A 14,944-nucleotide genomic window follows, 5' to 3' on the forward strand; every position below is an offset into this window, starting at 1 on the left:
CCGTCTCTACTAAAAATTCAAAAATGAGCTGGGCGTGGTGGCGGGCACCTGTAATCCCAGCTACTCGGGAGGCTGAGGCAGGAGAATGGTTTGAACCCGGGTGGCGGAGGCTGCAGTGAACCGAGATCGTGCCACTGCACTCCAGCCTGGGTGACAAAGCGAGACTTTGTCTCAAAAAAAAAAAAAAAAAAAAAAAAAAAAGGCTGCAGGGCCATCAGCTGATACAGAGGGCAGTGGACGGGCAGCTTGGTTGTGCTGTTGAGCCTGAGGGCTGAGAGGACACCCCGGGGCAGTGTAAAAGAGACTGGACTTAGCAATTGGTAAGAGAAGTTGGATAGAGAGGGTTTTGTTAGTATGGGAGAAACGGCACCCTTTTATGCTAATGAGAACTAATAACAACAAAAAAAACCATGCTGTAGAAGACAGAGGGAAACTGCTGGATGGGTGCCTTGGAGGAAGCCACAGGCCGGGGATTGGGTGCACGGGGCAAGGGGCGCTGAGGGAGGGTCTGGCTGCAGCTTGCTCAGTGAAGCAAGAAGCCGGGTGAGGAAGGGGTGAGGCGCAGGAGCGGCTCGGGGCTGGCTGCAAGCTAGGAGCTGGGGGCCACTGACGCCCAGGGACGGAAGCTGGTGCTGCAGAGAGGGGCAGCGCAGGGAGTCCCTCTTCTTTTCCTTTTTAAAATAATTGCTTTACTGAGATATAACTCACACATCGTGAAAGCCACCCTGTAAAAACACGATTAACAGAGTTGTAAGCTACCACCGCTCTAATGCAAGGGCACGCCCATCCCCCCGAAAAAGAAACCCCGGCCCGCCGCCGGCGGCCCCGGCCCTGCACCCAGCCCCGGGCGCCCAGTCGAGCGTCTGCTCTGCGTGGCCTGTGCTGGGCGCCCCGCGAGTGGGGTCCACATCGCGTTCCTCCGGAGCCACAGTTTCCCGAGCCCGGTCTCCAGGTCAGTCCGTCCGCAATCAGCCTCGCACTCCCCCCCGTTCCAGGCTGCGGACCTCGGCGGCAGGACGGACGGCGCCTCTGCTCCTCATTCCGCCCAGGGCCAGCCCAGGGCCAGCCCAGGCCCAGGGGTACCTGGTGTGTATCTGGCGCCGAGCTGGGCTCCGAAGATCCCAGAGCCCGCCCAGGGGTTCCCTTCCCGAGGCCGGAGCGGGGAGGCGCCACGGGGTTCAGGGCGCCCTGCGCGGGGTGAGCTCGGGGGCGGGGGCCGCGCCCTCCCGTCTGGGCCGTCCTCACCGGCCCTCCGCAGGGGAAGGGACCTGGCCGCGAGCCCCCGGGCGGGCGTGGCGTTGAGGCCCAGACCGGAACTTCCTTTCGGCCTCAGTTTCCCAGCCGGCCCCGCCCCCGGCGACCGCACATGCGGCCCCTTTAAGGACTTTCTGCGCCCTGCCGCCTCTTTTTTCTCGCGCGTTCCCCCTCCCCCGCAGGCTGCCCCGCCCTCGCCGGGAGCGCGCCTACGCCACCGCGCAGACCTCGGCCGCGTCTTTGCGCCTGCGCCTCCTGGGCCGGGGTGAGCCATTGGCTGCCGAGCTCAGGGCACGTGATAGGGGGCGGGGCCTTCACCGGAAAGGGTGGGGGCAACGGCGAGAACGGCCGCGTCGAGCGGTAGGTGCAGTCGTCGCCGTGGTGACCCCAGCTCCTGATGCGTGCAGCCCAGGGCCAGCCAATGGCTGTAGAGATCTTGGGCACCTGACAGGAGGGGCGGTCCCCCCGCCGGAAGGGGCGGGACGAAGCGAGCGGTCGCGTCAGCGGTAGGTGGGGGTGTTTTTACGCTGCCGGGCGGGGGTCGCGCCAGTTCAGTACCCGCGGCTCTGCGGGCGCCGGGCGGACACCTGCGGCCGGGGAGTGTTCCATGTGCCCGAGAGCGCTGGCGGCAGGGCCGGAGGGCGGGCCCTGGGCCGAGTGACAGGCCGCAGCCCCCGAGCACCGTCGAAGCCGGCGCGCCCGCCCGGTGCAGCCGCTGTGCGAGGGCGACCCCGCGTCCCAAGCCTAGCGTGGCCCTGCCGGGCCCCTTCTTTCCCCGGGTAGGGCGCAGCTCCCCAGCCTCCGCCCCAGCCTCGCCTGGCGCTTCCTTCCGAGTCCTTCGGCCTTTTCCTGGCGGTGCGGCAGGCTCTCGCCTCATCCCACCACGCACGCCGCGGTTCTAGTCCCTGGGCCTCCGGGCAGGCTGCCTCCGTTAGGGCCGCCCCTGGTCTCCGGACGCGACTTTCATCGGTCTCAGAATTTCTTGGCTCCTCTTGGCCATTGCAGCCTTGCTGGAGGCTGCTCTGCGGAATCTGAGTGAATAAGAGAAACAGCAGCTGTCACGTTGGGGAAAAGCTGATTCGGACAGTGCCACTTTCCGCAGTACCCTTTAACGCACGACACTCAATGCAGCGTCCCACACACATGGGATTGTAGAGGTCCCGAGTTTTAGGTTCACTTTTAAAACTGTAATCACCGCCGTAAAGGCCTTGCTGGACACACATATTTCCCAGAGAGGCACCCACAGATGGTCCCCAGCCTCAGGGTCCTCCCGGAGCTTTCGGTTTATAGTGGAGCTCAGTAAGCACGTTAATAACACCGAGAGCTATAAAACACAGATGGTGACTTAGCATCTCTGCCTTACTTATTTCTAGATATGGATCAGAAACTTTCGAAGTTGGTAGAGGAGCTCACAACTTCAGGAGAACCCCGACTAAATCCTGAGAAAATGAAGGAACTGAAGAAAATTTGCAAGTATGTCTTAGGGTTCAGTAACTCATGGTAACTGACTGGCCCACTGAGCCCAGGACACACACAGGGCCCTGCCCTCCTGCCCCCACCTGGGAGAGAACCACCCAAGGGACACACCCAGCACATTTTCTCAGGGCTCTGCAGTACCCAGCTCTGACAGGTGGTCATGTTGTGGGGTCGGGGCGTGTGGCGTTGGGGACCCCAGTGCTCTGCGGTTGGTGCTTCTGTTCATTCCCGTTTGTGTGGTCTGGAGCACGCCACGTAGAAGTTCTTGAGTGCACATATGTGATTTAGAGAGAAACGTGCGTCTTCTTTGCTGTTGGACTCTTCGAAGGGAGAGAATAGAGCTTGCTGATGCGCGAGTTGGTCCATCGCCTTTAGGGTATGTCCACCTCTGTTCACTTCCTCCGAGGAAAACGCCGGCCGGGATCTCTGCGGTCACCCTCAGGCAGCCAGAGATTCATGGGGGAAGCAAAACTTCCCCTCGGTGGGTGGAGCATAAGTCGAGGACACTGATTATCCTGTATCCTGCGTTTGTAAAACGGGAACTTATAGATTGTTTATAGAGTGATGGAGTGTTGACATTTTGATAGAAAATTTCAGGTCAGGTTTTGCGGCCTGCGCCAGGAAGTCAATTCGCAATGGTTTATGTGAGGCCAGGAGCTGGGAATAGGAGCATTCAGGAGGGGCTGGGAGATGTCCCGTGCTCTAGGCGTTCCCTTCCTTCCTGCAGCAGGAGGCACCCAGCTGAACAGTGTGCGAGTCGGGCGGTGTGCGTTGTGCCGGGCGGTTGGTGTTTGTGCCGGGTGGTGTGTGTGGCGCCGGGTAACGTGTGTTTAAAGAGCCGGATGGTTTGTGTTTCAGGCTTTGCTGTAATGCCTCAGCTGTGAACACAGCTGTAGATGATGTAGGTGGATAGATGGGCCACGTTCCAGTGAAACTTTGTGAATGAACACCGCATTTGAAGTCTATATAATTTTCACATTTCACCAAGTATTTTTTGTTTGTTTCGACATTCTTGGCTTGTGGGCCACACAGAAACAGGCAGGGGCTGGGGAGCTAGATGTGGCCCTTGGGCAGTGGTTTGCAGACCCTGCTCTAGAAAAGGGGAGAATGCAGATGGGAAGCCAGTGGTGGTCCCTGCCACACGTGCGTGCAGCATCCCTGCACAGAGTCTCCCTCCGCCCATCCTCTGTGTGTGGGGCAGTTGGGTCAGGCCAGCTTGCATCCCCAGGTCTTCAGAGGAGCAGCTGAGCCGCGCCTACCGCCTGCTGATAGCACAACTGACCCAGGAGCACGCCGAGATCCGCCTCTCAGCCTTCCAGATCGTGGAGGAGCTCTTCGTCAGGTCTCACCAGTTCCGGATGCTGGTTGTTTCCAACTTCCAGGAGTTCCTGGAGCTCACGCTGGGCACGGACCCCGCACAGCCCCTGCCGCCCCCGAGGGAGGCAGCACAGAGGCTGAGGCAGGCGACCACCCGGGCCGTGGAAGGGTGGAATGAGAAGTTCGGGGAGGCCTACAAGAAGCTTGCCTTGGGCTACCACTTCTTAAGACACAACAAAAAGGTAGGCGGGCCTGGCCCATTTTTTCAGAGACTCTGGTTACCTGACGTGAGGAGGTCAGACTGTACCAGGGTGAAGATGCGCCTCCTGTTGAACCCGGCACAGCAGGGGCCTGCTTGGCCTTGCCTGAACACCCAGGCTGCCACACCGTTTGTGTGGAAAGAGGACAGCAGCTGGGGTCACGGCCTCCCTGAGAGGGGCAGTGCAGCTCTGAGAGGAAGAGCATAAGCTTTGTGTGTGGGTGGAGCTGAGGCTGCATGCGTCATTTTTTATGTGTGTGTAGGAGACAAAGGAAAAGCCAAATCCAACTTCTCAGATGCAGCGTTTCCTATGACAGTGGCCCCTGGACTCTGGGACCTGTCCCAACCGTGCACTTTAAGGCTCCACCCGGACCCTACTGTGGGCTCTGGCTAGTGCCTGGCATGATGAAACCCACCAGGATCTGCTGCTGTGGCCTGAACCCAGCCTCATTGCCCAGACCCTACCGTGCCCCTTACCCCACCTGCCACGAAGGCTCAGGCCTCCCCAGTGCAATGACCCAGCCCCACTGGCTTCCCTTTGTGCCCTTGGAGTGCCCTGTCTCCCAGGGTTCATGCTCAGGGGTTGTTTCAGACTCCTGGGTCTAGTCAGCAGCCTCTGCCTGCTAATGGAACAAGCACACTGCTCTCTTACCTGTGAGGTACTTGGGGTGAGAAGTCTCGTTACCTCTTTTAAGTTAGCAGACGTGCTGGCTTTCCCGGGCTCAGACAGCAGAGAGATGTGCATTGTACTTTGTTGTAATGCACTGTGAACAGCTGGGTGTGAGGGTGCACACCCACAGTCCCACTGACTCTGGAAGCTGAGGCTGGTGGATCACCTGGTCCTGGGAGTTTGAGTCCAGCCTGGGCAACACAGCGAGACCCCTGTCTCTTAAAAAAAAAAAACCACTGTGAACTTACAGGCGCATAGGGCTCTTGGCCACGCATGGGTGCTGTGTCTTTTGTTAGGCCTACTTGAGCTGTATCTTCCTCGCATTCTGTATAGATAGTTCTAGTTTTTGTTGTTGTTGTTGTTGATGTTGTTTTTGAGACAGGGTCTTGGTCTGTCACCCAGGCTGGAGTGCAGTGGCATGATCTCGGCTCACTGCAACCTCCGACTCCCTGGTCCAAGAGATCCTCCTGCCTCAGCCTCCCAAGTAGCTGGGACTACAGGCGTGCGCCACCACGCCTGGCTGTTTTTTTTTTTTTTTGAGATGGAGTCTCACTCTGTCACCCAGGCTGGAGTGCAGTGGCGTGATCTCAGCTCACTGCAAGCACCGCCTCCCGGGTTCACACCATTCTCCTGCCTCAGCCTCCTGAGTAGCTGGGACTACAGGCACCTGCCACCATGCCTGGCTAATTTTTGTATTTTTAGTAGAGACAGGATTTCACCGTGTTAGCCAGGATGGTCTTGATCTCCTGACCTCGTGATCTGCCCGCCTCGGCCTCCCAAAGTGCTGGGATTACAGGCATGAGCCACTGCGCCCGGCCTAATTTTTGTATTTTAGCAGAGGTGGGGTTTCACCATGTTGGTCAGGCTGGTCTCGAACTCCTGACCTCGTGATCTGCCCGCCTTGGCCTCTCAAAGTGCTGGAATGACAGGCATGAGCCACCATGCCCGGCCAGCCCTAGTCTTTATTTTCTTTTTTTTTTTTTTTTTTTTGAGACGGAGTCTCACTCTGTCGCTTAGGCTGGAGTGCAGTGGCGCGATCTTGGCTCACTGCAAGCTCTGCCTCCCGGGTTCACATCATTCTCCTGCCTCAGCCTCCCAAGTAGCTGGGACTACAGGTGCCCGCCACCTCGCCCAGCTAATTTTTTTTTTTGTATTTTTAGTAGACACGGGGTTTCACCGTGTTAGCCAGGATGGTCTCGATCTCCTGACCTCGTGATCCGCCCACCTCGGCCTCTCAAAGTGCTGGGATGACAGGCGTGAGCCACTGTGCCCGGCCCCTAGTCTTTATTTTCAATTGCTCAGGTGGATTTTCAAGACACGAATGCCCGGAGTCTGGCAGAAAGGAAGAGAGAAGAGGAGAAGCAGAAGCACTTGGATAAAATTTATCAAGAAAGAGCCAGGCAGGCGGAGAGGGAGATGCAAGGCAAGTGCCCAGGACAGAGGGCCCCCCAGAGGGGCCACGCCTCTGGGGGTTGCCCGTGGTCCAGCAGTTCATCTTCCTGGTCCCAGGGCCCCGGCCACAAGGAACCCAGGTTTTGAGACAGGCTAGGTGGAGACGATTCAGGTCAGGCCGGAAGGCATTCTGAGCCATAGGACCCGACTCTGTCCCCAGCACCCTGCAGGGGCCTCCCAGGACATCCATGCCTCTCCCGCGCCCTCTGGTGGTCACGTTCACCCACGCCCATTCGCTGCGCGGACCCCTGGGCAGAGATGCTGGGCACAGGTGTGCCTGTGGGCAGTAGTCTGAGCCCCAGCCTGGCTGAAGGTCCTGCCACCTGTTTATTTTGTGGCTGCCTTGCCGTTGCCAGCCCCTTCCCAAAACTTCACCGTTTGCTTCTCAGCAGTCAGCCTTTCTTGTGAGGGGCACCACGAGAGTGTGGGGGGGGGTGCCACGGCCCTCCTGAGACACCTCCTGGTGTGGGCAGAGGCACGGCCCTGCGTCTTCAGACACATGTGCCCCAGATCCTTCCCCTGACAGACTGTGGTCCCAGGCGTGGGCCCTGCCACAGGCCACTCCTGGGAAACGCAGGCCTCAGGGGAGCTCACAAGGCAGGCAGTTGGGTGCCCAGACGATGAGGAGGCTGCCAGGAGGAAAGCTGCTCCGGCCCAGGAGGTGTGGCATGAACAAGGCTGTTTGTTGCCCTAGCAAGGAGGTGCAGCCACTTCCTGGGAAGTGCAGGCGGGCTGACCTCCCCTGTGCACTCATGCTCTCTCTACCCAGAGGTGCAGAGAGATTGCCTTGCAGGCCCAGCTGCTGAGCTGGGTGCTTTAGCAAGCAGTTAAAAAGTGCACTACACGACTGGGCGTGGTGACTCACGCCTGTCATCCCAGCACTTTGGGAGGCCAGGGCGGGCGGATCGCTTGAGTCCAGGAGTTTGAAGCCAGCCTGGGCAACACAGCAAGACCCTGTTTCTACAAAAAAGTTAGCTGAGCACGGTATCACGTGCCTGTAGTCCCAGCTAATCAGGAGGCTGAGGCGGCTGGACTACCTGAGCCTGGAAGGTCGAGGCCGGGGTGAGTTGTGATTGCACCACTGCATTCCACCTGGTGCTGAAAAGTGACACCCTGCGGGGAGTGGGCCTCTGGGTGTGGTTTTGGGTGGGCTGGTGCTTTTGCTCCACATGGCGCAGCAAACAGGTGTCTTGATCTTTTGGCAGAAATGTCTGGAGAAATTGAATCCTGCCTGACGGAGGTAGAGAGCTGCTTTAGGCTGCTGGTGCCTTTTGACTTTGACCCGAACCCGGAGATGGAATCCCTTGGCGTGGCTTCCGGCACGTCCGATGCCCTTCGCTCCTCCTGCGCGGGCCAGGTGGGCCCTTCCCAGTCTGGCACCCCTGACCCCTGGGACGGGGAGCAGCCCTGCTGCAGTAGAGACCTGCCTGCTTCTGCAGGCCACCCCAGAGTGGGCGGCGGGGCACAGCCATCCCAGACAGCCATAGGTGACCCCTCGGATGAGGACGAGGACAGCGACCTCGAAGAGTTTGTGCGGAGCCACGGGCTGGGCTCGCACAAGTACACGCTGGACGTGGAGCTCTGCTCAGGTAACTGCCTTCCCGGGTCTTCGCGGCGCCGCCCTGCCCCAGCTCCGCCCTGCGCCAGCACTGCCCTGCCCAGCTCTGCCCTGCCCCAGCACTGCCCTGCCCCAGCTCCGCCCTGCCCCAGCGCCGCCCTGCTGCAGCTCCTGGGTAGGCCCCTCCCTCATTGGCACCGGGCCCAGGAGCCTGGGAATGCAGGGGCCTCCCCTGGGGAGCTAGGTCAGGGGTCACCACCAGGTTTTTGCTTTCTGTGTGGCCTCTGCACTGGGATCCCCCTACCCATGCCAGGCCTCTGTGGCCACAGGGACACTTCTAAGAGCTCATGGCAGCCCCCCACCTCAGCGAAGCTGTGGGCAGAGCAAGGACCCGCAGGATTGGGGTGAGGTGGGGTCTCGAGGCTGTTGCGGTCCTCGAAGGATGAGGAAGCGCAGGCCTGACCTCCAAATGACCAAGAGCCCTGGGCGGGCTGTGTGGGCATCCCGCCAGCTCACAGGCCTGTCAGGGTCCCGTGTCGCCATGAGGGTCGGGTAGCACCGGCCCTTACTGGGAGGAAAACGTGTTCCAGAAATGGCCACAGGCAGCCTTGGCACTGCAACCTGGGTGGGTGAGGATTGCAGAGACATAGCTGCCCCCCAGCCCCAGCTTCCTCCCAAGCCTGCTGCCCCCCTGGGGTATGAGTGGAGGCTGGGGCCCTTTGGGTATGTGCATGGCTTCAAATCGCTGTCTTTGAGGAACCTGCTTCTTTGGAAGCAGGCACAGCAGGTGTCCCTTCACCAGGGCCAGGAGGCAGCCGGGCTGGGAAGCTGCTGGGAGAACTGATCCTTGGGTCTCAGCTGCCCAGAGGTGCCTCAGCAGTGAGGCTGCAGGCCTGTGTGGGGTGGACACCGCCGCTGCCAGCCTGGGCTGTCCTTGCCTGCATAGAGCTCGGCCCCGCGCTGGACACTGAGGGTGCCACGGCGGGGGAAGCCATGGCAGGGCAGAACTGGAGTTGGGGTGTCCGGCGGAGGAGAGCCCAGGGTGGGTGGGGGCTGGTGAGGCTGGGCTGGAGGGGCCTAATCTTGTGGGGTGGGCTGTGGAGGGGAAGGTTCTGTGCCCGTGTTGGGGCGGTGAGTAGAAGAGGCTGTGGGTGTCTCGCCACTCCAGATGGGATGGCTGCAGCCAAGGAGATTGAGACATAGGCGGTGGAGCTGCGTGTGAGGGGAGGCTTTGGTGTTAAGCCACAATGTTCTTTTCTAAGATCATAAAACATTTCCTTCTCACAGAATCAGGTTTGGGATTCCTGGGGGCAGGCATGGGCGCCTGGCAGGTTCCCCTCAGGCTAGAGCAGCCTTCACTGTGTGGTCCGCTTCTCCGGGGCCTGTGGGAGACGCCGGCTGGCGCCCTCTTGTGACCTCTGTGTGCCTCTCCCCAGAGGGCCTGAAGGTGCAGGAGAATGAGGACAACCTTGCTGTCCTCCACGCCGCCCGCGACATACTCAAGCTCATCCGGAACAAGTTCCTGCCGGCTGTGTGCTCGTGGATCCAGGTGAGCCTCAAACCTGGGACCTGTGGGTGGAGGGACGTGTGCAGAGTGCCATGCATGGGGGGTCCCTTTCTTGGGGGGACTGTGGCCTGGTGACTGAATGGCCCCTGACCTGTGAGGGCTCTGTCCCTCACCTGCAGCTTCGTCCTCTGCATCCCAGGTGTGCCAGGGACCCCCCCGGGCCAGTGGACCTGGCGTGTGCCTCCCCACAGGACAGCTTCCCAGGGCTTGCCCAGCCGGCCCCTGAGCTGTTCACACCCCTGTTTCGCAGCGCTTCACGCGCGTCGGGACCCACGGTGGATGTTTAAAGCGTGCCATTGACCTGAAGGCGGAATTGGAGCTCGCACTGAGAAAATACAAGGAGCTGGACATCGAGCCTGAGGGAGGGCAGAGGCGCAGGGTGAGTAGGCAGGCGGCGAGCGGGAGGGGGGTCCCAGAGGCCTCAGTGGGGGAGGAGAAGCTGTGGGGGGTTGTGCCCTGGGCCTGTGGGCCTGGCAGACCCCAGCCATACCCCAAGCCCACTCAGCCTCAGCAGGACCTGCTTCCCCAGCAAGGGCTTCCTGTGAGCCCAGGGTCATCGCCATGGCAGAGGGGACAGTGCAGCTGTCGGGTGCTGCCCAGCTGCCGTGTATGGTAGCTGAGCAGAAGTGCTGAGTGCTGCACGTGCCTCCAGGAAGCCACCAGTCAGGCTGTCCCCCCGTGACTCCTTCTAGGGAGTCATCAGCAGTGCGGCGCCTGTCCTGGCAGGCACTGTATCTGCCAGAGGAGAGACTCCTGGCGAGCCCTCAGACGGCCAGGAGGTTCAGTGCGGGCACCGGTGCCCACTTGGGGTGGAGACTTGGGTTACTGTCTGCTGGGCCTTGCGAGGGGCTTGGGAGGGTCGTAGGGGCACTGCACTTCCCTGAGCAAGGAGCATGGGGTTAGAATGGGGCAGGGCCGCCACGAAGGGCTTGAGGCTGGAGGGAGGTATGGGGTGCCTCTGGTGGGGTGAAGCTGGGAGCAGAGACTGTCGCACTGGGCGTGTTGGAGCCGGTCGAGGGTGGGGGTGCCCAGCACACTGCTTTGCCGGGGCCTTGAACTGGCTGAGCATGGAATGGAAATCCGGGCCTCGGTGCCTGGAGGGGCCTGAGAGCTGGGGTCCTCTGCAGACGTCCTTGGCAGCACCCAGCACAGTCAGGCCTTGGGACTGGAGGCACACAGCGGCCACCCTGGGCTCGCACAGCAGTGCTGTCTCTCAGGCGCCTCTCCCTTCAGGAACCCAAGCCCTGAACCCCAACAGCCCTGGCCTAGGAGATGGTGGCCCTTTGGCTCTCCCCACTTTAAGGAAAGCTTTGGGGTGGAAGTGACACTGTGCTCCTCGCTGAGGAAGAGGTTAGGTTCCACAGCAGCAGACGTGCGGGGCCTTGGAAGTTGGGGGGGCGGGGAAGCTCCTCTCGATTAATTGCTGAGCCTGTGGTTTTCCCCAGGTCAGTGGCCCTGCGTCCCTAACATGGTGGTGTGCAGCCGCCCCAGGGGCCAGCAGAGGGCGAGCTTGCTTTTCTCCTTTAAGTCGGAAACTCTGACTCCCGGAGAATTTATAGTCATGTGGGAGCCCACTGGCCGCGCCGCTCGTGTGTGGCTGCGTTTGTGTGTGCTGGTCAACACCTTGCTCCACGAGGAAATACTTTTGTGAGTTGTGACGAAAATATACTTCTTGCAACGCGAAAGGATGCTGGTCTAGGCTTGGGAGGAAGATGGTGAGTGCCGTCAGCACATCAGGATCTGGGTGAGCCCACTGCCTGCGCCCCACACACTTGTGCCCACAGGATGGCAGCTGCAGGACCGGGCCCCTATGCCAGCCCCTGTCACCGTTGCCAAGTGGGCTGTGTGGGGGCTGCTGGCTGGGGTCACGGTCGCTTCCCTGTGGCTCACATTGAGGCCCTTTCAAGGTCACTGCCCGTTCTCCACAGCACGGGCGAGGCTTGCTGGAGCCTCACGCTGAGACCCTGCACCAAGCATTGCCCCTGTGCACCTGCTGCCCTGGACTCACCTGGCACGGCTCCTGCAGTCTGCAGACAGTTTTGTCTGAAGGTGGCCAGTGGGCCTTTGCCTGGCAGTGGCAACCCCTGGGGCAGCTGGCTTATTGGTGAGGGTCCACAGAGCAGAGGGGGGCTGATGGGTGGCATGGTCTGGTCTCATCAGGCCTGGGCCCTTCCAGCTGGCACAGTCCTTTAGTACCAGCAGCAGTGCTGGGGCTGGGGCAGCCAGGTGGCTCTCCTTGGCCTGAGGTTCTGGCAGTGGAACCTTCTGGAATGCCTGGTGCTACCCCTGCCTGCATCTCACAGCTCCACAGCATCTGGGATGGCCCCCAAGTGGGGCTGGCTGGTGGAAGTGAGTCTGGGCAGCCTCCGGGGCTGCTGGCAGCTCAGCCTGCTTGGGTGAGGATGAGGAGCTGCCACTCCCCGAGTCAGGACTCTAATTCAGTGCAGCCGCGGTACCAGTGAGGCCTGCAGGCTCCTGGCCATGGCTCATTTGCACCCACAGCTCCACCTCACCCTGGTGGATGCAGACTCCCCCTGTGTGCCAGGGACCCTGCGTGCTCTTCATGAGTGTGCAGCTCAGCCTGGCCCCTGCCCTGTGTGGGCTCAGGAGTGCTGGCCTCCGGACCTCTGCAGGCTGCGGGCCCCTGCTGGCCGTGCCCTCCTGGAGGCAGCAGTAGCTCCCGCCGCCACAGGGCTGCTCAGGGGTGCTATATTCAGGGCCTGGTCTGTGGGGGCCAGGGCCAATAACACGGGTGTGGGCCGGGCCATGCAGGAGGGTACTGGGTAGGGCACGGCCACCTGAAGGACCCCAGCTGCTGCTCCCACCCACCAGGTCCCGGAGACCCCGCCGACACTGTTAGCTGTCTCTGAGCTTCTGAGTGACTCTGACGTGAGCGTCTCACACCCCACGTGGTGGAGCCGCCAGCACTGTCCCTCCATGGCACATGACCCCAGCCCTCGGCACACAGGCAGCCACCCTGACCCAGCGCCCGGGGCCTGCTGCCCTCCCACTGTCCTTGCTCACTCCTGCTGGCCAGGGGCCCACTCACTCCTGACCCATCTGTGTGCGTCCTCTCAAGATCTGAGTGGTGGCACTGGGCGGGGTGTGTCTGCGGCCAGGACTGACGGTGCTTGGAGGGCCCCTCACCCCCTTCGACCACACGGTCCGGCCAGCAGACGTGCCCCAGCTGTGCTTCAGAGCTGGTGAGTGTGCAAGGGCAGCAGGGCCTGTGAGGCTGGATTGAGGATGTCACAGCTCCGGTGGGAAGGGAGGCGCCACGCTGCTCCTTTGTCAGCTGAATGGGACACTTTCTAGACTCTTCTCCGCAAACTGGTTTTTTTTAAAGCACCACTCTGAAGTCCTTGGAGATTTTGCTCACGGTAGCTGGAGTGCGAGGAGCTGCCTGGAGATGAAGTGATTGGCAGGCTCGCCTGGCTCAGGTGAGTGTTGCTTCCCAGAATAGATGCTGTGGCACCACTGCAGTATCTGCCCATCTCCTTCCTGGCTCCGCGCGGCCGCCGCGTCCAAGTGGCGTGTGTGCGGCAGGTGGGGCTGGCTGATGAACGTGGATGTTAATTAGAGCCGTTTTAATTAGAAATTATGAACGAGGTGCTCCTCGTTAATTTTTGAATAAAATTTACAGAGAGTTTAAATCACTTCCCTCCGTGTCTCCCCATTTAGCACGGGATTGGCGTCGTTAACTCCGTGTGTAGAACAGGGCACACTAATTCAATCGTGCCTGATTTCAATATTTTTAGAACTTCCAACAAATGTGTAGGAGATGGGAACATGGAACGCTGCTAGCTGCAGGCAGGAGGCAGGAGCCCAGCCCCGGAAGGCCCTGCCTGTCCTGCGACGGCTCCGGCCGGTGCTCCGGGAGCAGACACCGTGTCTTTCCTTTTTAACATTTCCCACTTGGTTTCTACGTAATACTGTTCTCCTTTTGACACAGATGTTCTGTCTTCAGAAAATACTCAACGCTGGTTTGAGTATGTGTGCTGTGCGTTTGGAGTGCCTCTGTGTGGCTTCCGTCTGGGAGCAGGCCGAGGGCGAATCTCCTGGGTCGATGTGCGGCGTCATTTGGTAGATTGAGTGTCCAGCCTTGCCACTGTGTAGGGCCGGCGTGATCATCCATGGCTGTGTCATTCACTGAGCTGATAAAAATCCTCTGGAAACTTTCACATTGCCTGCTGCCAAATTACATAGTTCAGATCACCAATTACTTTGTATTGTGTAATTGACAAAATATTAATTTCCTATCAGCCAGTGAGTCAGAAACCCATCTTAAGCATCATTCTCTTTAGTACCGTCAACGTGGCTCTCTCTTTCCTTCTGCTAGTTACCGGGTTACTTGTTTCCGTGGCTGAAAGATACGCGTTTGTTTTTGTTCTTGCCGACGTTGAGTCTGATGTGGCAGCCACATGGGTTCGGCTGTGGATGCGTCCTCCATTGCCCACAGAACCGGAGTCATCCTCCCCGACTCTGGGGTTTTCTTTCTCTGTCGGCCGCCTGCCTGCCTCCTCTGCCGGCCTCACCACCAAAGCTCTGATCTTTGGAGTTAGATGCCAGAAGCATTCTGCCCTCTGATGTTCAGTGGGCTCCGGGATGCAGCCAACAGCCTCCCGGGAAACCCTGTCAGCCCCTGGGATCAAGGCCCCACCTCCTTTCCCTGCTGTGCATGAGGGAAGGTTTTCTGTGATGCTGTGGAGCCATGGGAGTGTCCGACTTCCGGGAGGTGAAAAGGACAGAAACTGAAAACCCAGGAATGAAATGTGGACCCACCAGGCACAGGCAGGGGAGGAGGGACCTAAATCAGCGCGGTCGGGAAACCTTGTACCGCAGTAGGGCCGGGAAACAACCTTCCTGGGTGATGGGGCCCCTCCATCACACCGAAGGCCAAGCCGCCGTGCGCTGCCGCGTCCTGAGGGCTGCCCGCGGGGGGCAGGGCGCAGATACACAGGTTCTCTGGAGTCAGCACGGGGAACGTGGGGAGAACATCTTAGGCCCAGCCAGGGCCTCGTGCCAGCCCTCCCTCCCACACCGGCGGCACAGACCCGTCTCTTGGACTTCCACCGTCCCTCAGTACCTGTCTGCAAAACAGAGGGCATTTGCCAGACAAGCCCAGCGCTCCTTGAAACACCACCCCATGCTGTTACCCCTTTCATTTGGAAAGCAGCCGTGTGGGGTCGATTGGTTTTCCACCCCATTTTACAGACAGGGAAGCTGAGCCCGGGAGAAGCCGTGTGGGCCCCGGCGTCCTTGTCCAGGCCTGGCCGCCTGATGAATGTGAGTGCGCTTGAGGGCTGCCTGAGGAACCGATGCTGTGGCCGCACCGCTGAACTTCCACCCGCTTCCCAAAGGCTGGCGTTCTGGCCCCTGTGGGCCCTGGCT

At 60.2% G+C, this 14,944-nt stretch overlaps 1 protein-coding gene across 6 annotated transcripts in view; it reads left to right on the forward strand.

Moving 5' to 3' along the window:
• The first annotated feature begins 208 nt into the window (after positions 1-208).
• The window catches only part of UVSSA (UV stimulated scaffold protein A), a 42,400-nt gene continuing 27,664 nt past the window's right edge, over positions 209-14,944 (forward strand). The window contains exons 1-8 of one of the 6 annotated variants that reach the window (XM_063619364.1): positions 209-320; positions 996-1,086; positions 2,628-2,727; positions 3,959-4,289; positions 6,279-6,399; positions 7,634-8,017; positions 9,423-9,535; positions 9,804-9,932. In XM_063619364.1, the coding sequence (XP_063475434.1) occupies positions 2,630-2,727; positions 3,959-4,289; positions 6,279-6,399; positions 7,634-8,017; positions 9,423-9,535; positions 9,804-9,932 (1,176 nt within the window). In that variant the 5' untranslated portion in view covers positions 209-320; positions 996-1,086; positions 2,628-2,629. Of the gene's footprint in view, positions 321-805; positions 1,087-1,570; positions 2,034-2,627; positions 2,728-3,958; positions 4,290-6,278; positions 6,400-7,633; positions 8,018-9,422; positions 9,536-9,803; positions 9,933-14,944 lie in introns of those variants that run through there. The other 5 variants (XM_063619363.1, XM_055245647.2, XM_055245648.2 and 2 more) reach the window with 5 other exon arrangements.

Source organism: Symphalangus syndactylus, chromosome 16 (assembly GCF_028878055.3).
Source record: "Symphalangus syndactylus isolate Jambi chromosome 16, NHGRI_mSymSyn1-v2.1_pri, whole genome shotgun sequence".
Taxonomy (NCBI): Eukaryota; Metazoa; Chordata; class Mammalia; order Primates; family Hylobatidae; genus Symphalangus; species Symphalangus syndactylus.